Source organism: Quercus lobata, chromosome 12 (assembly GCF_001633185.2).
Source record: "Quercus lobata isolate SW786 chromosome 12, ValleyOak3.0 Primary Assembly, whole genome shotgun sequence".
Taxonomy (NCBI): domain Eukaryota; kingdom Viridiplantae; phylum Streptophyta; class Magnoliopsida; order Fagales; family Fagaceae; genus Quercus; species Quercus lobata.
This window is the reverse complement of record NC_044915.1, coordinates 14,536,855-14,560,671: the sequence shown is the minus strand read 5'-3', so window position 1 is coordinate 14,560,671 and position 23,817 is coordinate 14,536,855. Positions and strand designations below refer to the sequence as shown.

Genomic DNA, 23,817 nt, shown 5'->3' with positions numbered 1-23,817 from the left:
GATCAACTTGCTCTTCTGTACTATGATAGTAAAGATGCAATCCACATTGCAACTAACCCTGTCTATCATGAGAGGATTAAGCATATAGAGCTGGACTGTCATTTTGTGAGGGAGAAGATATAAGATGGTCTAGTTAAAACCTTCCATGTCTCAACTAAGCATCAATTGGCAGACTTGCTTACAAAGCCTCTAGGGCATCAACAGTTTAGCAACTTACTCGGCAAGATGGGCATGAGTAACATATATGCTCCATCTTGATGGGGAGTACTGAAGAAGTACCAGTCAAGTTTGGTGCAAGTTGCAAGTCGTTTAAATGCCACTGCTGTGCTACTGTAGTTTTATGTTTACTGTTATTGCTGTTTAAGTCATCACGTGCTGATCATGTGATATTTGAGTTAGTTATTAGTAGACTGGTTTGTTAAGTTTGTTAATGTGTTAGTGACTCAATGTATATGATAGTTTTTAGACCCCTTAAAACAATTGATTTAACCTAGGTAATCAGCCAAGTTGTTACTTAGTCCAATTAAACAAGTCTAGGTTATCACAATATCAAATCAATGTATAGCAGCGGAAAAATAAATAACACAAGATATGATCACCCAGGAAACTAAACCGGTAAAAACCTGAGGAGGATTTGACCTAGCTATCCTCAAGGTAAACTTGAATCCACTATCTTGAAAGAATCGAAGTTCATACAATAAGACTTACAAGCCCCCACGCTTGACTTCTTATTGCTACCAACCAGTAGAACTTACTGACACGACCACGTGCAAACTCCAAATCCACGGACTCCTTCTTTCTTGGATTCACTACCAGATACAAGAACACCCACTTGTATTTTCTTTAAGCTTCAATGGCAGCAACTGAGTTGATCATCAAGGTGTAGATAATATCTCCTCCTTGAAAACCCTAAGTTTGTGTAAAGGAAAGCTCCTCTAGATCTCACAAGAGATTTACACAAATCGCAATATGAGCAACACTAAAACGTGGCTAGGGTTTGCCTTTTATACTTAGGACAAATAAGAAACCCTAAAAATGTTTTAAAACACCTAGGGCTGAGTTGGAAAATTCTGCAGAAAAAACATTCTTCCCGAGCTTCGATTGATCGAGCCTAAACTTCGATCGATCGAGCCAAGCCGAAAGGCACAATGCTTTCCTGCCTTAACTCGATTCCAACTTTACATAAATGCACAACTTTGAGCTAGACAAAAATACTTCTAAACACATTGTTTTGATCATGGTTTGCCAACAATACAAATTAGAGTTCTAAATACATAAAAACCTAAGTCTTTAGAACCTAACAGTATATAAGCTAATCAGGTTTTCAATAATAATCAAGCAGAGCATTTATTTATTCTCTTTTCTCTTTTCTAAAATTCAATAGAATGCAAGAACGAAGCTATGGTGTATGTTAGAGTCCTCTCTGCTAGTGGAATCCTTGCACATATTCTTCTCCTAGATCCAAATGGAATATACTTAAAATCGTTGCCAGAAAAATCAAATTTGCTAGGATCATTTAGGAACCTCTCTAGTTGAAATTTCAAGGGATTCTCCTAAATCTTTGGGTCCCTATGTATAGCCCAAACATTTAATAAAATCCTAGTACCTTTGGGTACATAGTACCCACCAATAGTGCTAGATTGGCTTGGACAACGAGGTACTAAGAAAGGAAGCGCAGGGAGCAAGCAGCATGTCTCCTTAATGATAGCATCTAAATAGTGTAATTTGGGCAAATGGGATTCTTCTACTAAGCTGTTTGATCCCACAATTTCTGTTAATTCTTCATTGACTTTTCTCATTGCTTCTGAATGCTGCCTTAGCTCTGCCATCACCCATTCTACCATGGTTGCTGTGGTCTCGGATCCACCCACCATTATGTCCTGTTAAAAACTTACGTTGTAAATTTCAAATCTTATCAATATTAGTAAAAAGAATAGAGAGAAAATAGATAAAATCAACACCAAGTTTTAAGTGGTTCAACAGTGTGCCTACATCCACAAGAGTAAGCAATGAAAATCTTCGCAATTAGAAAATAAAGGATTTACAACAAATTTATAGTGCATCCAGTAAAACCCTAATCCCCCTCTCCCCATTTTGGCTTCACACACAAGACCTCTAGAATATAGACCAATGTTATTTCTAATTCAGAATATGAACCGTTCATACCTTTTAACAACTTAAGGTATTCAATGGATGGCACAAGCAGAATATTAAGCAACGTTTCCGTGCCTGGGAAATGTTATACTAGAAGTTCAAGTAATATCAAAATTTATCATGTGCCCATGCATTATAAACTATGAACTTAACTCAAAATAAACAAAATGAAAAGGAATTACCAAGAATGTGACATTAACTATGGAGGCTGGATTTATCAAAACAGTTTGAGCTTAGTCTAACAAGGTTTTACTTTAGATTGTCTAGGTCTAGGTTGACTCTTCCTTGTTGACTTTGAATTAATTTAGTACAAACTAGAGAGTAGAAAATTGGGAAAACCCAAAGCAAGGCCTTGACTTGAGTCATGCTAATTGATGTTGCAGCGTCATTTTTTTCCTTTAGCTCCAACAGAAATTGCAAGAAGTCCTTTTGTTCAAACTTTCCTGTCCCATCTTCTTTGCCTTCGTTGGAATTCATCCACTTTTCAATTGCAGTATCAAGAATGTTCTCAGACCATTGAAAAATTTCTTTGACTGCCTCTCAATCCCTTGTAAATCAAACCTTGCAAGCACTGGGAAAAGGTCTGAAACATCTGGTTTTCCAAATAGCACCATTTGTTCAGCTATCAATTTTTTAAACCAAGCCCCTTCCTCTCCTTGTAGCGTGCCACCCCACAACATGTTCAACATCGTATTTATCACTGTCACAAATGTCAATTCCCCGAAATCTATGGGGGTGCCAATTTTGTCATACACATTTCTAATCGAATTCTTAACTTCTTCTCTTCATAGGGTGTAAGAGCTCTCAGGATTTGCATTACTTAGCATCTCTCGCACAAATATCTTGCGCAGCTTCCTCCAATCAGGACCATATGATGAAAATGCAAAATCAGCTCCTCCAAAAGTGGCAGCTAGTGCAGCTATGGGAGGGTCACGGTTACAAAATATTGTGTCTTGGTCACGAACCACTTCTTTCACTAGTGATGTCGAATTTACCACTACACATCATTTTTGTCCAAGCCAAACCTTGTAAATTGGTCCATAGACCCCTGCCAATTCCTCAAATTTCCTATGAAGCTCAGTGCCTAGAAATGGAAGGTACCCAATAATTGGCAAGCCACAGGGACCTGGTGGCAATGGAGGTATTACCTTGTGGAAGACTTGTGTAAACCTACTGAAGTAGGGAAAAATGTGGTTCATATTCATCAGATTAGGGTGAGTCCTAGCTAGATGGACTCCATTATGCTATTCCTTAAGGAAAATATCTTGCCCAAGAGCAAATCCGAGGCCAACAAGGTGCGAAGAAAGGCTCCTCGGTCTTGGCTTTCCGAGGACCAAAAATTGTATAAACACTCTTTTTCTGAGCCATACTTATTATGCATACACCCAGAAATATCAGAACTACTCCTAGAAAAGCTACATGAAAGGATTTGTGGAAGCCACACCGGAGGCAGGTCCTTGTCTCACAGAGCCCTCACTCAGGGGTATTGGTGGCTAAATATGTAGAAGGAAGCGCAGTAGTATGTGAAGAAGTGTGACCAATGCCAAAGATTTGCCCCAAACATTCACCAACCAGGGGGAGCTCTCAACCCTCTATCCAACCCTTGGCCATTTGCTCAATGGGGCTTGGACATCGTGGGCCTTTTCCTTAAGGCATCAGGGAATAAGAGATATCTGCTGGTCGACACAGATTACTTCACCAAATGGATTAAAGCTGAACCATTGGCAAATATCAGGGACATGGATGCCAAGAGATTTATTTGGAAGAATATTGTCACTCGGTTTGGGATCCTTCATACCCTCATCTCGAACAATGGCCTTTAGTTTGATAGCAAGACTTTCAGGAGATACTATTATGACCATGGGATTACAAATAGATATTCCACCCAGGCTTATCCATAAGGGAATGGACAAGCAGAGACTGTCAATAAGGTCATAGTAAACAGACTCAAGAAGAGGTTGGATGATACGACCAAAAAATGGGTGGAAAAGTTGTCTCACATCCTTTGGACATATCAGACCACAACTCGCAGGTCAACAGGGGAGACACCCTTTTTAATGACTTATGGTGCTGAGGCTGTTATTCCTCTAGAGACTAAATTCCCAATGCTGAGAATGAGTTCTTTCACTCCGAGCAACAATGATGGGCTATTGGAAAAGAGCTTAGACTTAATTGAAAAACGAAGAGAAAATGCCATGGTCCAATTGGCCTATTATCAACACAAGCTCAAGTAAGGGTATGATATCAACATGAAGCTAAGGCCACTGGCACTTGGAGATTTGGTGCTAAGAAAGGTTTTGGGTACTACAAAGAACCCAGCAAAGGGAAAAACTGGGAAAGGTCATATCGTATCACATCAGTGGCTAGAATAGTTACATATCATCTTGAAGACTTAGAGGAAAAGGTTGTATCATGCCCCTGGAATGTAAACAACCTGAGAATGTATTATTATTAATGAAAGCTTTCTTTACCACGTTTGGGTTTGTTATATTGCGTGTCATGCATTCTTCTATTTGTTTGAATACCAAACAGAACATTGGTCATGTCTAGTTCCCCGAACCACATACCTTGGGTAAATTGATATTTTTAAATCATCTATATAAGTGTTAAACTGAACCTTAGCCATGCTTGGCTCTTCGGACCACATGCTTTGGGTAAATTAATACTTTTTGACATCTATCTAAGTGTTCAACAGAACCTTAGTTATGTCTGGTTCCTCAGACCATCTACTTTGGGTAAATTAATGCTTCATGATATTTTCCTAAGTATCAAACAGAAACTTGGTCATGCCTGGATCCTCGAACCACATACCTTGCATAAATTGATATGTTTTAATTATTTTCCTAAGTATCAAATAGAACCTTAGTCATGCCTGGCTCCTTGGACCACATACCTTAGGTAAATTGATATTTTTAAATTATCTATCTAAGTGTTAAATAGAACCTTAGCCATGCCTGGCTCTTCGGACCAAATGCTTTGGGTAAATTAATACTTTTTGACATCTATCTAAGTGTTAAACAGAACCTCAATTATGTCTGGTTCTTCAGACTATCTACTTTGGATAAATTAATACTTCATGGTATTTTCCTAAGTATCAAACATAAACTTAGTCATGCCTGGATCCTTGGACCACATACCTTGTCTAAATTGATATGTTTTAATCATTTTTCTAAGTATCAAACAGAAACTTGGTCATGCCTGGATCCTTGAACCACATACCTTGTGTAAATTGATATGTTTTAATCATTTTTTTAAATGTTAAATAGAACTCGCGTTATATCTAGATCCTCAGACCACCTATCTTGAATAAGTTAACACTTCCCATTGATTATTTAAGTGTCTGATAGGATTTACCATGCTGAATGAGATAGATTTTCATTGAAGTGACATGATCAATTGCGTGCTTTTAAGGATCACTTAAAGCAATTGAAAGTATATCTATGATCTGTTTAAGGTCTGATTATTGTATCCAGCTGTTTAACTTAGTAATGGGAAGAGAGTTAGGTGGAGTCTAACATGAGTGTGTGTTATACCATTTGTATACATGAATGGAGCTATATCTCATTTCCAAGTTAGATGAGAGTTAGATAAGACAGAGACTATGTCAAGATCAATACAAACATCACAAATATGAAAGAAAAACTTATAATCATCATTGATTTGAGCCTTAGGAAGAGGCGAAGTTGATTATGTAGGATCAAAATAAATTACAAGTTTTGGAAAAAAAAAATAAATAAATAACAACAACAACAAAAGATAGTTCATGATTTCATCTTTATTACAAGTTTATCTTTTGGAGTCTTGGTGGGCTGAGAGGTTGCTGCTACCGAGGATCCTAAACTCTTACCCTTGGGGTCTTCCTTGGCAGGGATAAGGAGAGTTGCCAAAACCAACTCCATATTTTGAGAACCCATTCGCTCCTTGGAAGAATCCTTGGGCGCATCTGAGGGTTTGGTCATCTCAGGGGTGACCTCCTTAGAGACTTCTTTCTCTTTATCAACTAGGTCGGCTTGCTCTACCACTTCCTTAGGACTGTTGGAGTGAAGAGAGTCCTTGGATGAAGCCTCTTCAATAAGGCTTGCAACGTTAGGGGCTGCATCATCTTGGGAGGCTAAGGAGCCTGTCGCCCAAATTACAGGGGTGTAGTACACATTCTCAGCCCTCTTGAGTGCCGAGGAGGCCTCAACCCCTACTAGGTTAAGACCATCATTCCACATTTGGAGGCAATATGCTCTACACACCCCTAAGACCTTGGCCTTAAGGGCTTCCTCGGTCTCAACTACCCCCACATCATAGCCTTCTTGTTTGGCCTAATCCTTGGCCTTTTCAGCATCCTCCAGTTTCTACTTTAGTAGCTTGATTTGCTTTCGAGCAGCAACAAGCTCATCCTCAGTCAAGCGGAGTTGCTTGCGTTGAGTGTCCGCCTGCCTCTCCGCATTATCCACCGCTACCTCAGCACTTCTCCTACCCCTTTTCTGCCTTGATGAGCTTAGCCTCAGACTCCTTGAGCTTAGCATCAGACTCCTTTAACCTCTTCTCGGCCACCTTGAAGGCCTCAACAGCAACAGTCCTTCTTCCCTCCTCATCCTTCATTTGCTAGTGGGAAATATCCACCAACTCCTCAGCTCTGAAAGTGGCTTGAACAGCCTGTAAGGGAAATTTGGCAATGAATAAAGATAAATATATATATATATAGTTTGAAATTTATATATATATATATATATATAGTTTGAAATTCTTACCATAGCCAGGTCTCTTTTTAGGGTAAGAACCACCTCGTGTTTCTTCATGGTCCTTAGGTCAACCATGTCCTCAAGTAGTAGTAAAGCTTACTTTACAGAATTTGCTACATACCTGGCCTTTTCTTTTTGGAAGTCCTTGATTGATGAGTTCGTAGGGAGAGGAGACCCATTTAGCACCAAAGGGGGGTTCCAGTTTGGAACCTTAGCGCAAAGATTTCGTCCCTTATCTCCCAGCGCTCCATCACCCAGGGACTTTATCTAGCCAGTCTTGGTGACCTTGGCCCTTTTTTGAGGCTCCATCTCCTTAGGAAGGCCACCTCAGCCCTCTTCCACTACCTCCTTCCCTTTCTGCTCTCGTTTCCTCTTTTTATCAGCAATCTCCTGTTGGGGGTCATGAATAGTGGGAAGAAGGGGGAGCTTAGTTTGAGTGGCTGCCTCAGGCACCTTTCTTCCAACTTGGAACTCCATCACCTCCATGAGGCTAGCCCTAGGTTTGCGTTGTATCCCCATATCCTCTTGTATCTAACTCACTTGGGCAGAGGGGGAGTAGCTAAAATCCACGGTAGGAACTTCAAAGGATTGAAGTCAGCTGAAGACTTCGAAATCATCTTCGGATTCAGAGATGTCAACTACCTCTTCCTCCTCCTTGTTGGCAAGCTGTGATGGCGTTGCCTCTTCCTCGACAGCTTGTTGAAATGGCAATGCTACCTTAGGTATACCTTCGGGAATAGGGTTGGTGGTTAGGACGCATTCTAGGATGGGACCAGTGATAAGAAAACTCGGGGTAGCTACACTTATCTGGTGTAGAAGAGGGTCCTTAGCTTTAATTATGCCCTTAGGTGCCTGGAAGCTAGATGAGATCGGCGTGTATCCTAGGATTAAGTGAGCCGCCCGTAATTGACCGTCCTTGTGTACAAAAATCTTGGCCTTGAGTATTTTTTCTAGGCTCTCTTTGTTGACCAGGTTGAAGTTGGGCTCAATAGCGTGTCCATCTGCAAAATCATTAGGAAAACAAAAAGCTATCAGAAACAGGAATGGCACAAATCAAGGGGAAGGGGGTAACTTTAAAGTAATCGTCCTAAACCTAAAACCTCACTTGGTTGCCCCTCTCTCATTGGGCAAGGTAGGCCATCATGCCACTCCCCTAACACGATCAAGAAATCATTATTCAGTCCTTTGTTGGATTCAGGGTGGCATTGAATAAGCCTAATCTCAGGGTACCTTGATTTTAGGTAATACCACTACCCTTTTAGGTGGTGGAGGTTGTAAATCCAGTTGACATCATGATGGGTAAGCCTTAAGCCCATCTTTTCATTAAGAGCGTTTGCACTCCCTAGAGTCCTAAACATGTTGGGGGCGCATTGGGTGGAAGCTAACCTATAAGCCCTAAAGTAGTCTCTGGTTACGGTACCCATAGGAATTCTCATCCCACCCTCTATAAAGGCAATCATTGGGATTACCACTTCTTCCTCTTACCTTTTCTCGTACCATTCTCTGTCCTTACAATACCTAATGGACACTCCAAGAGGAATCCTATACAAAGCTCTAAAACTCTCTATACCTTCCTCGGAGTCTACCAAATAGGCGAACCTACCCATTCCTAAGAGAGACTTGAAGGTACTAAGAAGATAATGAGAAAAAAGAAGAGTCGAAGAGAAAAAGACACAAAGAAAGAAAAATAGATTGAAAAATAAATGAAAGGGTTTATAAAGACTTACGTAGAGAGGAATGGTCTCCTTGGACAGGCTTTTGAAATTTGTGAGGGTACGAATAGGTTGGATGAGTTTGTAGGTTCAATGTATGAGCACTAAAATAAGAAGGATAATTGATCTAGGCAGTTAAAAAGGCATCTTCACAGTCAGGGGCAGTATACGGTGAGCACAGGGTGTCTATAGTGACATTGAAATCTTCATTTCTTCCCGAAGAGCCAAAAAGAAGAATCTCGAGGGGCTATTGTAGGGGTGATAGACCCAGGAGCACATATCTATGTATACGTTGGGCTGAAGGCCCAATCTAAGGAACATCAAGTAGGCCGAGAACGAGTAAACACTTTCATGAGAATTCGTGTTCGTAAGTGAAGAAGTGAAGTGTGATCATGATCATCCAAAAAGGTGGTTCAAGGATGAATGTCTCCTCAGCTAAGCAAAGCCAAGGTGGGAGCTTACAGTCTAACATCAAAAGCAACGTTCTAGACAATTCCACTGATTAAGATAAGTATCAAGAAGGAACAGGGCGTAGGGAGGCCATGAAATATCTCAAGGGAAAGCTGCTACCACTACATTAAATGCTCTGCAGCTAACTTTCTGGTTGCATTAATGTGGAGAAAACCTCTGAACAATGTTACTTTGGCTGCCCCAACTCATTGAGGGCCTGAAAGGGTGTTCGATGGGACAAGCACTCAAGTAGTGGCTTGGATGATCAAAAAGTGGAGGGTCAAGATCGCCTAAAGAGAACTATATAATGTAAGAGACCCTCCATGGAGTAGAGATCGAGAAATAGAAAAAGAAACACTCTAGCAATCCCGAACTTAACTTGTAATCAAACTTGAGAGATATATATAAGAACTAATCTCCTCGGACTATACTGAGGACGATTTTTCTTCAGATTAAACCAGTCTATCTTTATTTTCTTGTTATCTGAATCCACTTTAGTGGTTGTCTAATTCGTTAAAGTCTTGTTTTCTAACCTACTCTCTACAAATTCATTGTATTGGACTTTTTGGACTTGAATCCATCCACCCTTTGGGCTAGGGGAGCCAAATCTACTCCTTACATTAATAATTTGCATCTATTATAATTTAGAATTATTTTTTATTTATTTTTCAAATAAATAAAAATGATAAACTTTAGAGATAAGTAGTAAATGTAATTTCCTTTTTGAACATAAAGCGAAAAAAATTCTAAATTTTAGGAATTCTCTTTTTGAATTCAAAATAAAATTTATTATTTGACATTTATGACCCTATTTCTAAATGAAGTTGCCATTCATTAATGAGGGTATTTTTGAACCAAATAAAAATCCAATTGAAAGAGGGGAATCCTCTTATATATAGTATAGATATAAACTCTTTGCACTTGTGTTACATCTACACTATTTTCACAATAAATCCTAAGTAGTAAGTTACTGGTTTTAATTTGAATCCATCACTAAAATTAATTTTTCGCCCGCTAGTAACAAGTTAGTAACCATATGCCACTTAAAATTTATTGTAAAAATGTTTGTAAAGATATGTGAACATAGCATTTATTACAAACCACTTAAAAAAAAATATATATATATATATATATATATATTTGAGGAGCATCTTTAACTTTTCACCGAAATTTAAAGTTTTTTTTTTCTATTTTATTTAAATAAAAAAAAACTTTTTTAACACTCTCTCCAACGCTCTTTTTATTTCTTCCTTATTTTATTTTATAAAATTATTTTTATTCCTTTTTTTAATTATTTTTTCTTCTCATATCTATCAATTTCTTATTCATTAATTTTCTCTTCAAGAGTTTTTCCTCAAACGTCTTCTTCACCTATCAAATGAGAGAGAGAGAGAGAGAGAGAGTCATATCAGCAGCACGACCATTACACTTAGTCCACATTGATATTTTCATTTTTCCTTTTTTGGGTTTTTTTTTTTTTTTTTTGGACGAGAGGAGGAAGTTGTTCTATACTTCTATGAGAGAGAGAGAGAGAGAGAGAGAGAGAGCATAGCATTTATCACAAACCACTTTTTTAATTTTGAGGAGCATCTTTAAATTTTCACCCAAATTTAAAGTTTTTTTTTTCTTTTTTACCAAACCACTTTTTAACACTCTCTCCAACACTCTCTTTATCATTTCCTTATTTTATTTATAAAAAAAAAAAAAAAAAAAAATTGTTTTTGATGATGCCATAAAAATCACTAGTGAGGTACACAATCCTCACATGCTTGAAATAGCGACCTATAAGAAGAAAGAATTGACCTAACAGAAAGCACCGGTGTGATGCCGGCCAAATACCCTCCATAGGTCAAGTTAGAACTATTCTCAACTCTAGAGTGCTAGAGAGGGGTTAATTATGCGTACCCCGATTTGTGAGGGTATTGGGGTTTTTATAGTAGTAAAAGGTTGACCTCTCTTCCTTGGTGTAGAAGTCTATTCCTTCTAGGAATCCTCTTGAATTGCCCCAAACGTGATGGACAAGACACTTTCCTTATAGAGAAGATCTCCATTTACATGCGTATCTTCCGAAATCCTCTTCATACTAGAATTTCATTTACCTAGGGTTCCCATAGTGATTAGATGTGTGTCGCAAGTAATTTCCATCTAGGGTTCCTACTATATAGGCCTTTGTATAAGTTTTGGGCTCGCCTTCTATTGGCCCACAGACATTGATCCGTCAGGCCCATTTAAAGGAGGCCCGTCAGACCAGATTTTTACCCTTATCAGTTTTTATTCCTTTTTTTAATTACTTTTTTCTTCTCATATATGTCAATTTTTTATCCATTAATTTTCTCCCCAAGAGTTTTTCCTCAATGCCTTCTTCCCCATTCAAATGAGAGAGAGAGAGAGAGAGAGAGAGAGAGAGAGAGAGAATCATATTGTCAGCACAACCATTGTACTTAAAGTTTATTTGGATACCGCTTATTTTGTTAATACTGAAAACTTATTGTTGAAAGTATTGTAGATCAAATATCTGTCAATTTGTTATCCATTCATTTTCTCCCCAACAGTTTTTCCTCAACGTCTTCTTCACCCACTCAGATAAGAGAGAGAGAGAGAGAGAGAGAATCATATTGTCAGCACAACCATTGTACTTAAAGTTTATTTGGATACCGCTTATTTTGTTAATACTGAAAACTTATTGTTGAAAGTATTGTAGATAAAAGTAAAAGTTAGTAGAAATAGTACAGTGAGGTCATGAATAGTACCAAAAAATGTAGTGAGGCCCATGAATAGTAGCAAAAATAAGCTAAATAGTGAAATAATATATAATTTTCATTACTTCCCAAACGCACACTTAGTCTATATCGATATCTTCCTTTTTTCCTTTTTTTCCTTTTTTGGGCTATGTTTTTTTTTAATGAGAGAAGGAAGTTGTTCTATACTTCTATGAGAGAGAGAGAGAGAAAGAGAGAGAGAGAGAGAGGGACGTTGATAGGGAGAGAAAGAATTAAAGAAAAGAATATGTTAAATATTTTGTCCCAAAATTTTTTGTATGGAGCTACAATGGCTCTTCATGCATGGAGAGTCACGGTAGCTCTTTTAAAAAAGAATCAGGAAGGTAGAGAGTCTATTGAAGATCAAACTTGTGGGTTTACTATCCAAATTGGAGAGAAATTTGGCTTTGAAGAGCCGTGTAGATGCTCTTGTTTTCTAATCCAAATTGGAACAAAAAAACCCACTTTCTATTTTATCTATTCACTTTTCCAAACATATTTCAATAGCCTCTCTATTCGTTCTTTACTTCAATTAAATGATAATTTTTATTATTTCCATTTCTAATAATTATTTAAATTTCTTCCTTACTTCCCCCGCTAAATATTTACTCCATCGCTAGATAATCCCAAGGCCCTCCATCTGTAAAACCACCAAGCCTCTTTCACTGCCGTTCCCTCCATTGACAATATCTCTATTGCACTCTTCCCCTCTTAAGCAACATCTCTACCTTAGTCCTCCACCCTTCCACCAAGGACATGCGACCAAGATAGGGTCTGATTGGTGTCTCTGCCCCTCTTTTATTATTAATTTTTTTGCTTTTGTTATTCTAATTAATTTTGTGAGAACATGATTGTAAATGAATGTTTCACCCCTTAGATTATAATTTGATTGGTCTGTAAATTCGAAATGGGTTTTGGAAATTCAAAAGATAGTACCTAAACAGGTTATAGTCTTATATGATGGTATGGAGTATTGGATATTGCAATTCCACTCATTACATCACAAGCTCCTCGCTTACTCATACAAAGATATATCAATCAACCTTGGGGTAGGTATCCCAACAAGAGGGATCTTCTTTTTCAGTCCAATACCAAACTTTTCTGTAAAGTCCAACTCCTCTCCTTGAGGCAATTTCCAATCAAAAGAATGTAGAAGCGTAGCAAGTGAATACATGACCATCCTCTCAGCCATAGCTACTCCAACACATATTCGTCGGCCAGATCCAAATGGAAAATAATTGAAGTCACTTCCACTATAGTCCCATTTACTATTCAAGAACCTCTCTGGATCAAAATTCAATGGATTTTCCCAAATAGAAGGGTCTCTTTGTATCGCCCAAACATTCACAAAGACTTGAGACCCTTTTGGAATGGTGTAGCCTCCCACAATGCACGTCTTACTAGGGCAATGAGGGACTAAAAATGGCAAGGCTGGGTGCAACCGTAGTGTTTCTTTCATCACAGCATGTAAGTATGGTAAATTGTGAATGTGGAACTCTTCTACAATGTTATCTTTGCCAACTACAGCCTCTAATTCTTGTTGGGTTTTCCTCATCACCTCCGGGTTATTCATAATTTCAGCCATTGCAAACTCGATTGTGTTTGTGGATGTGTCTGTCCCACCAACCACCATATCCTCTTCCCAATATACATTAAAAAAAAAACTAGTTGAAAAAAAGAAAAAAACAAAATAATTCAGATATGGACTAAAATACACTAATCACATTAATTACCACGTTAATTTAAATATGCTTTATGTAGTAAAATGTAGAGTAGCTTTAGTATTTCCTTTTAAACTAAAAGATTTTCCAATGTGGTACACGATTAACCTTACAAACGAGTTGGATCATGTGTTCGAAGTTGACCTGATTCGAGTACGAGTTGGGAACTTTTCAAATTAAATTGTGTTGTTATTTTTATGACTTTTACCCACTCTTTAATCGATCAACTTTTTCGAATTTTTGGAACCAAAAAGAACTTTGAATAATATTATTTGTAATTTTTTTAAATACATGTAAGTGAAAAAAAATATAAAAATATATATAAAATAATTTAAAATTTGAAAATGTGAGTTGGTTTCAAAAAATTTGAAAATGTGAGTTTAAACTTCCCTACCGAACAACCCAAAAAATACTCCATTTTTTCATATTTCCTTTGATTCAAATAAAAGAACGTAGAAGACATTCAAAAATATAAGTTGAATAATACTTTTATTCCAATTATATATAACCAACATTTCCACAGTTGTAATGTGAGTTTTTGGAAGCATTTATTTTAAGGGAAATTGTTTCCACTCTTGAAAAAAAAAATTATAAAAATATTGAATATAATTATTTTTAAAATATATAAAAATTGTGTTTTATTAATCTACATAAGTATATGACGACAAATTTTATTAATTTGGTACTATTACTGAATTGTGAAAGAATAAAAAATAGAAAGTACCATGAGAAGGGCCTTGACGTTGGTCATGTTCAGAGGCGTCTTGGAATCACCTTCATCCTTCAATTTCAGCAAAAACTCCAAAAAATCCTTACTGACCTTGTCTTTGCTCCCACCTTCATCATCAATCTTCAGCCGTTGATCAATTATAGCATCAAAGATCCGATCAAACCTTCGGGCCAACCCATCCATCTGCCTCTTTATTCCTTGCAAGTCAAACCGGGCCAAACCCGGATAAAAATCCGAGATGTTGGGCTTCACCGAAATCTCCATCATCTTCGACATAACTTCTCTGAACTCTGCCCCTACCCTAGACCTCTCTTCCCCCTCCACTGTTCCACCCCACAACATGTTGGTAATCGCGTTCAGCACCGTCAAGAACATCTGTTCCCCGATGTTCACGGGCGACCCGACCCGACTATAAAGGTACCCAACAGTTTCCCGAACCTGTTTCCGACGAAGCGTGTAAACAGAGTCCAATGTTGTATTACTAAGCAACTTGAGCACACAAACTTTTCTCAACATCCGCCACTCAGGCCCATATGAGGTCCATGCTATATCGGACCCACCATAGGTGGCAGCCCGACCCGCTTCGGTCGGGTCACGGTTTGCAAAGGTGACATCTTGGTCTTTGAGCACTTGGCGAGCCACGGAAGGTGAGGTGACCACGATACCTAGCTTGTTGCCGAGACGGAGCTTGTATATGGGTCCGTAGATTTGGGCCAGGCCAGCGAAGTAGGAATGAAGCTCTGGGTCGAAAGAGAGGAGGTTGCCGAATAACGGGACGCCACGTGGACCTGGCGGCAGTGGGTGTGGAGAGCTTCTTTTGTGAGATTTGTTGGTGTTGTGAATCCATGCGTACCAAGAGAGCGTAAAGATGACAATAAAAAGAGTGAGGAGTGAGCTTGAAAGTTGGTGATTTCCATGGCTAAGACTGTGGAGGAGATCTGAGAAGAGAGTCATGGTAGTGGGGTTTACGATTCAAGGCAACCCGTGTTGGCGATATATATAAAGCTTTTGTAGGCATGGAATTGGCAAAGGGCTTGGACAGTAAGTCAACAGGACAAAGATAATCCTGCTCCGAGAATCAATACCGTATCTAATGCTGTATCGATTTGGTTATTGACACGATATATTTCGGATAACAGTTAATACCAATATACCGTTTGGAGTTTATAACTATTTTATATATATATATATACACAAAATAATAAAAATAAAAAAGAAGTAAAAATGTTATTGATATTGTCATTCCAAATATCGAGTACTTTTAGAGAAAAAAAGAATAAAGTCCAACACTTTTCTTATTCTAGTTTTCTCTTCCCTTGTCCCACATTTATTTTATTCTTTCATTTATTTTTTTCTACTGTTGCACGCCTAAAGCTTTTTTTTTTTTTAAACATTAAGTATCAACTTTGCTAGTACCAAAAAGAACTACATATCTACCGTCTAATGCTCCACATCTTCCAAAAAGAACTACATTCATAGGTGTCTAATGCTCCACATCTTCCAAAAATTGGCAGGCACGCTTGAAGCAGTGAAGCTAGTTGCCTGCCAATCTATCAGAATCCATAGCTCTCTTTTATCATAGTGCCTACCTATCTTTCCTATTTTCAAGTTCCAACACATCAGAGCTTCACACGCTATCTCTTTACAACCACACATTACCTCTTTCTCTTTTAAATTAATTTTGTGTTCACTCTTTCAATTTTTATTTCATTTCTTCCCCATTAGTTACAGATCTCTCTCTCTCTCTCTCTCTCTCTCTCTCTCTCTCAGTATCACACGATTCACACCAATCTAACTCTTTTAGCATCAGTCCATTCTATTTTTTTCTTCACTTCAAACCAATTTCCAATGCATGAATCAATGTCACTGACGCTTCTCCTCACCAGCAATCGGTATTTCATCGTCACCGATGTGATAAAGAAGAGGTAAAGAGAGACAGAAGTTTAGTGTGACGTGAGAAAAGGTACCGGTCCGGTATCCACTAACCGGCTGAAACAGCCGAATTTCGTAGGTATGGCCAATACGGTTGATATTTTTTCCAATACAAAACAAGGGGGGTCTCTGTACCGATTCACTAATCGGTACAGTATATACTGGTCGATATGGTACGAAATTGACTTCCTTAATCCAGGCTCCACTACCACAAGGGACAAAGATAATTTGTTTCGATGTGTCCTATGGTTCCAAGTGTCCAACCCAACAAATCCCATCAAATTCAAAGAAGTTCACATGCATGAATGTGATTATATATATATACTAAATTGACTAATAAACACTTGTTAAACTAAACTATTTACCCATAACTCAGCTCATGCATGATTGCCAATTGTCATGCCTAGGAATAGTTTCTTGCTTCCATGTACCAAGTAGGGCTATCCAACCCATCTGGCCACCCGCCTGAACCGCCCAACCCGATTGAGCCCGACCCACCGCCACCCGATCCGACGTCTCCGATAGTCGGACGTGGGTCCGAACTCTCTAACTCGACCCCACATGGGTCGGTTGCTGGTTTTACCTTTCAAAACCCATGACACGCAACCCAAACCGAAACAATCATCCTCTTCGGCGAAATATTACGAATTTTGGACCAAATCCGGTGAGATCCTTCGAGATCCGGTGATGTTCTGGTGTTCCTCCACTCCGATCTAGCCATCCTTGGTCTTCCTTCTCTCAAATCCGATGTTCCTCAACTCCGATCCTGCCACCCTTGATCTTCCTTTGCTCAGATCCGGTGTTATTTGCTCAAATCCATCTAAGATCTACTCTCCTTCTTCGCTCAGATTTGCTCAAATCTGACGGTATTGGGTTAGATCTAACTTAGATCTACATAAATCCGACTATTCTTGGTTAGATTGGGCTTCGATCTACTCAAATCCGGAGATAATCCGTTAGATCCGGTCGGCCTGCAACTCAGATCGACGAAGATGATCTTCTCCTCCGCTCACTGTCGCTCATCATGGGACTCGACTGACTCGACCGTTCGCTCCCCTGAGCCCGACCGACTCGACCCGTGGTGGTCGGTGGTCGGTTGCGGATCTGTTTTTGTTCCACTCGACTTGAGTAAGTCGAGTCCAGGTTGGGCACAAACTCGACCTGGCCCGACTTGTGGACACCCCTAATACCAAGTAACAACTCCAAAGGGCCAATGCCATATTCAAAAAATTAACAACAATTCCCCCAACTGGAAACACTCTACAATCATGTTCTATAACATTAGGGGTACACATTCTAATATTTTGTAAAACCCTCAAACATTGTGGTCCATTATAAATAATATAATATGAAGATGCATGATATCAATGAACTGATATTCTAAACCAATGTAAGATGGAAGACTTGGAATAATAGAAAAGTGATACTATCGGAGTGCATCGGTGTGGCAACGGCCAAGACCCCTCCAATAGTTAAGTTTGAATTCTATAAAGATCTTCAAGAACCTAAAAAGTGTAAGAGTTAAGTTTTTTCTCACATACCTTGATTTGAGTGAGGTTTGGCCATTATATAGGAAATCTTGAGTGAGTCTCCTTATTTTATGCCACTCTCCTCATAAGAGACATGTTAGCTGAGTGGAGATAGTGGAAGCGAATAACAAGGAGATTTCTCTCACATTCTAAAGTAGTGGACTTGTGGGATAGATTCCATTTTGTGATATAAGCATCGTTAAATTTATTTAAGTGTTGAGTGGCAATTGACACGGATGAGCACTATAAGAGTGGATAACAAGCACTCAATGGACGGCTCACTGCGACCTTATTGAGGTGTATTGTAGTAGGCAACATTCTTCTATTCTAGACGGCCTGGCATACTTTCGATGACCCTTTAGACAAGATCGCCATTTTATTTCGTATAATAATCCATAGTTATTGATTCATAAAAAGGGAAAAAAAAAATCCATATTTATTGATTCATAAAAAAATTGTAAAAAAAAAATGCTACTTATCATACCTAATACCTGTTAGGACATATGTGTTTCACATTTTAAGAACATATGTCATGATTTTATGTAATTGGCTTATCCTTTGACAAAACACACTTTACTTGTATTTTGGTAGATTTAGGATGTCTTTAAATACTTCAAGAAACCTTGTTTCTAGATCAAGTATTGAAGCTTCCAAGTCTGTTCAAGAAAACAAGTTTAGAGTGCAAAATCATTAAAACTTGACAGTTGGCTCGACAGCTACATCTATCGAGCTTAAGGAAGCTGTCCTTCATTCAGTGTGCTTGACACCTGCTCGACCCCTGCTATCTGTCGAGATTTAAGATTGTCAGAATTCTAATATGATTTTCTTGGGATCCGTGAATGTGTCTTTGGGCTTTCTTTTCTCCTAACCCTAGACATATAAAAGGATCAGTTTAAGGGCTGTCAAAGTGTTCACAAGTTGCACAAGCTTTGAGCAAACTTTGTTCAAACAAATTGTGACCGGAGACGAAGTTCTTGCCCTAGTTCATCTCTTTCTCTTGAAGAAGTTGCTGTGTATGTGCACCATAGGGTTTTGTGAGCAAGCATCTTCTTGATTTTGATTGTGTGGATGAATTGAAGAACTTTGCAACCAACAATCTTCTTAGATGGTGATTGAAGTCGCGCACTGGGATCCGCACAATTGGTTAGTCACGTACTGGGAGTCGTGCATTTGAAAGGGGAACTGTCACTACAGAACAAGTCCAATTGGGTATTGGGGTAAGGATTCAATTGTAGGTTGGTAAGGTACTTGGATTCCTTTACTTGTAATTGCTTGTTGTGATAATAGTGGAGTTTCGGGAGTGGTGACCTGAAAATCACCCGGTGGGGTTTTTACCGTTAGGTTTTCCCCATTCATAAACAAATTACTGTGTTATTTATTTTTTGTTGCATTATTAGTTTATTAGTGATTTGTTTGTGCTGCCATGTGTTTGCATGATAAATTGATTAATTAATACCTTGGCTAATTAATTAATTAATTTCTATCACAAGGAGTCATTTAGTTTGTGGCCTATCAAGTGGTATCAGAGCAAGCACACTCTGATTAGAGTTAATCTTTGCTGTGTGATCTATTGACCCCTGTTGTCATGGAAACTCTTGATTGTTTTGATTTGCATGATCTTATGTTGAATGATGATGATGATATTCAAGATGATTATTGCAAGCTTTATAATTTTTGTATGAAATCTCTTGAATGTTTTACAAAATTAAAAGCTAAATTTAAAACGGTCAAGCTTGAAAAAGATGATTTGATTGCAAAATTGGATGAAGCCAATAATTTGAACAAGAATTTTAAAAATCAAATTTCATCTCAGGTGGACAAAATTAAAAGTTTGGAAGAGCAACTAGTTGAATCTAAAACTGAAGTTGAAAAATTAACTAGTGCCAAACCTGTTGTTGAACCTAACTCAAAAGAAAAATATTTTTATATTCCCCCATTTAAAAGAAATAATGAAGAGTTGAAGGCTAATATTGTTAGGATAGACAAAGGTAAACAATCTGATGTTAACACTGAAGTTTCTAAACCTATGTCTAAAACTCCTCCTAGGTTGAATAAAAATTATGAATTTGTCCCCACTTGTCATCATTGTCATATTGTTGGTCATATTAGGCCAAATTGTCCTAAGTTGAGGTCTATGTCAACCTCTGAGGTCAGACCTCCTTCTAGGAAGCAGAGTAGTCTTAAAGTTGCTCATATTTGTCACCATTATGGTGTTTTTGGACACACACGTCCTAATTGCTTTAAGTTGTTTCCTCATAAGCGAGTGTCAAATAGGTCTCATCCTTTGACTAAAGGCTTTGTACCTATTCTTGGTGAGTTATTAAAAGTTTTGAGCTTTTTAACTCAATTTCAGGGGAATTCTAATTCCTCTATGCCCTATAGTAGTCATACTAGGATACGTGTCTTTTCATCTTCACAGCCAAAGACTCGTGCTGTGTGGGTGATAAAAGATCCTAAGACTTAATTATCTTTTCTGTTTTTCCTCTATTTTAATTCTTTCTATCTAAAGTAGGACTCTCCTTGCTTGATTTCTTATTTGCTTTTGGAATCATGCTTTCATGCATTTGCACCCTTCTATCATGCCTTCATGCATATGCATATTTCTTTCATGCTTTCATGTTATTTGTCTGTTTTTGTTTGGTTGTTTAGTTTTTTATTTTGTTTTGTTTTTAAAATATAAAAAAAAAATTGAAAAAAAAAATACAAAAACAATGTGTGCTGTGTGTACATTAGTATTTGTGTACCTTGGATGACCATTGAAACAAAGTCTTCTAAACTTTGTATCATTTGTAGCTTAGATGAGCATCTCTATGCACAACTAAGCAAGTGAACTTTGTGGCTCGTGTTTGTGATGAGTAAGATTAAGTTGTCTCTTATACTTAATACTCATATCACTCTTTTTGACTGGAAGGACTAAAAATCCTAAGAGAAAGGCATAAATAACCATCTTACCACTGTTGTCCGCCAATCATAATATGACATTTGTGTGCTTAGGCATAGCAAAATTGGAATGTCAAATATCATTGGGTATTTCTTTTCTCTCTCTAATAAGCCCATGCATGATATGCTTAAAAGAAAAATATGCAAAGACAAATCAAAAGAAAAAAGATCAAAAATGCTTTAAATATGATTGCAAGCGTGTATTTTAGGAGATGTGAGAGTTATAGGATGTACCTCAAAGGTGATAGTCTCCATCAAGCAGTTATGATTGTGTGTGAGTTAAAGATTTTCTCATATCTCAAATCGTCATAACATGCATACACTTATGCAATCTTACGATGTTTTTTACACACAACACGCAATATTCTTTGTTATTCTTGATACATGTGCAAGTACAATGTGATTTGGCCATCACGAGGTTTTACAGGTATTAATGTATACTCACTAAACTGTCTAGACTTGTTTTTGAAATATAAAATTGGTTAGAACTTGTTTAGTGTGTGTGTGTTTTTGGAGATCCATGTGCTTAAATTTTCATTTGAGAGATGTTTTTGAGAGCTTAATATGTTGATTGGATCGTTAGTTGTGTTGCATGTTGAATTGCATTCATGTTTGTGCTTTTCACATCTCGAAAAACTGTTTTTAAAAGCTGGCTCGACACCTCCTCGATAGCTGGCTATCTGTTGAGCTTCCTAAAACTTTTTCTTATCGCAATCTCGCATGCACCTCGATACTTGGTGGATCTATCGAGATTGGGTCTGTATGCTCGATAGCTTCTGGATACCTAGTGGATCTTTCGAGCTTCTATTCTTAAGTCTGATGAGTTGATCCTCGATACCTCCTCGACAACTCAGCCGTGGACGAGCATTTCCTCGACACCTCCTCGACAAATCGCTCAATACCTCTCGATACCTGCATCTGTTGAGATTTACTGGCTTTCCTATATAAAGCCTCTGCGCAATCCGGCTCTCATTTCCATTGATCCTCTCTCCATACTTCTCTGTTTCTCTCCCAAAAACACTCCAATCTCACTCCTATCTTGGTTCTCAAGGATTTTACAAGGCTTTTCAAGTTTTTCTTCACTTGGTAAGCTTCTAATCCTTTCTCATTCATGCATTTCATGTTTTGAAATCTAGGATTTGGGGTTTTTGAAAATTTTTGGGTTTTTCAAAATTGATGAGATTTCATTGAAATTTTAGGTTGGGTTTTCACTTAAATATATTTAAAACCTCATACATTGCATCATATTTGCATTATAATGGTATTGCTATGCATTTAGATGTGTGCTATATGTTTGTGTGCTGATAGGTTTGGATTGGCCTGAGCCCATGATGCAATTTCCTTTGCATGTCACATATTCATGCATTTCCCATGCATACATACTTCTTTTCAATATATTTGATATATTTGAAATTGTTTGGGACTTTTCTGATTGTCATTCTTTCTCTCCCTCTTTGTTAGTTTACGTTAGTCGTGTCTATGACACCTAAGCGTAAATCCACTCTAACCCGGAACCTTCTTCGTTCCGGTGCTTCTTCGTCATCTGATCCTACCCTATCTCATATCTGGTTCCGTGATGATGATGCCTTTAAGGCATTTTCAGAGAAATTTTCTAGACAAGGCATTCATTCGAAATGCCAAATCATCTTGAAAGATTTTGCAGACACCGACCTTCCCTTTGTCATTCACAGTAGGGGATGGGAGTCACTATGTGATGGCCCAGTCACCTGTCCTCTCGTGCTTATCTAGGAGTTCTACTCTAACATGCACGGGATTGATCAGTTAGTACCTCTTTTCTTCACTCGCGTTAGAGGTACGCGCATTCCTATCACACCGTAGTTGGTTGCAGATGTGCTTCAGGTCCCTAGGATAGAGTTTCCTGACTATCCTGGTTGTGAGCATCTGAGGACTATATCTAGGGATGAGCTCATGTCTGATTTCTATGAGCGCCCTACTGCTTGGGGTGAGTGTTTTTTATACCATGTCAACCTTTTGCTAAAGGTCCAAGATTCATGAATATGGTGATAACTTTTGTTTTGCATCCCCTCTCTCACTATAACTCCATCACAAAGCCTCGTGCTCGATTTTTGTTGTCTCTTCTTGAGCATCTTACCATAGACTTTACTTCTCATTTCATTTTTTCTATTATAGATGTTCATCTCGATTCGGCGTCCCGTGATAAGCTCATCTTTCCTTCCACTATCACGAGGATTCTACGCAATTTTTCTGTTCCTTTTCCCTCTTTTGACCATTTTACCGTCATGTGTGCCATAGATTACACTACCGTTAAACGTAGCAAGGCCCAGCTTCGGTCGCGACAATCAGATTTAGCAACTCCTTCCTCCCGTTCCACTCCAGCCTGTTCAACTCCATCCACATCGGCTCCTCCTTCTTCTTTGGGCGATGTGTCTCTAGGAGATATCATGGCGCAGCTGCAGCGCATGGATGTTCGCCTCGATACACTCTCTACGGAGTTGTACAAGGTGAACGTTCGTGTCGGTCGTATTGCACGACGACAGGCATCTATGGGCGGTTTTACTCCTGAGGCTACTCCTTCACCACCTTCTCTCGCGACTTCTGCTTTTGAGAATGAGGATGATGATGATGGTGATGACGATGATGCTTCAGATGATGTTGATGGAGATGCTAGCTCTACCGATGAGATGTTTACTTGATACTTTTACCCTTTGTCATTCGTGACAAAAAGGGGGAGTAGTTTTGGTATGAGAGTAGTCCATCTTAGGGGAAGAGTTAGTATAGGACCATTTTGATAGGGGGAGTATTGATACTTTTTGAGGGATGTAGTGAAGATAGTATGTATCTTTTCTTTTCTTTCTTTTTAGATACATTACTCTTGTACATGAGGTCTTGTGACCATTTATAGACATACATTGTACTTATCTCTTTCTTTATATTGATGTATGTTTTTCTTTCATCTATCCTTTCATGTGTTATTTCTTTTCTTCCTTTATACACATGTTTCTTATATTTGTATGCAATCTATTATTTCTGTTTCACACAAAGATACCTTGATGAGTTTTGTTTAAAGTGTTTCAGAAATACAGGTTGTCAAAGTCTAGTTGCCATAAACTCTCTTCTTGTAAAGTTTTTCAAGAGTTTGTGTTAGGATAGATTTTATTATATTCAACAAGTGAAT

At 38.2% G+C, this 23,817-nt stretch overlaps 1 protein-coding gene and 1 pseudogene across 1 annotated transcript; both read right to left on the bottom strand.

Moving 5' to 3' along the window:
- Positions 1-1,370: 1,370 nt before the first annotated feature.
- Positions 1,371-6,371, bottom strand: LOC115970268 (annotated as a pseudogene).
- Positions 6,372-12,737: 6,366 nt separating this feature from the next.
- LOC115970091 (7-ethoxycoumarin O-deethylase-like) lies at positions 12,738-15,359 on the bottom strand. Its single transcript, XM_031089764.1, has 2 exons — positions 14,254-15,359; positions 12,738-13,444 (listed from the first exon to the last, which is right to left on the bottom strand). The coding sequence occupies exons 1-2, from the start codon at positions 15,211-15,213 to the stop codon at positions 12,824-12,826; spliced, it is 1,581 nt and encodes a 526-aa protein (XP_030945624.1). The 5' UTR covers positions 15,214-15,359; the 3' UTR covers positions 12,738-12,823.
- Positions 15,360-23,817: the final 8,458 nt, after the last annotated feature.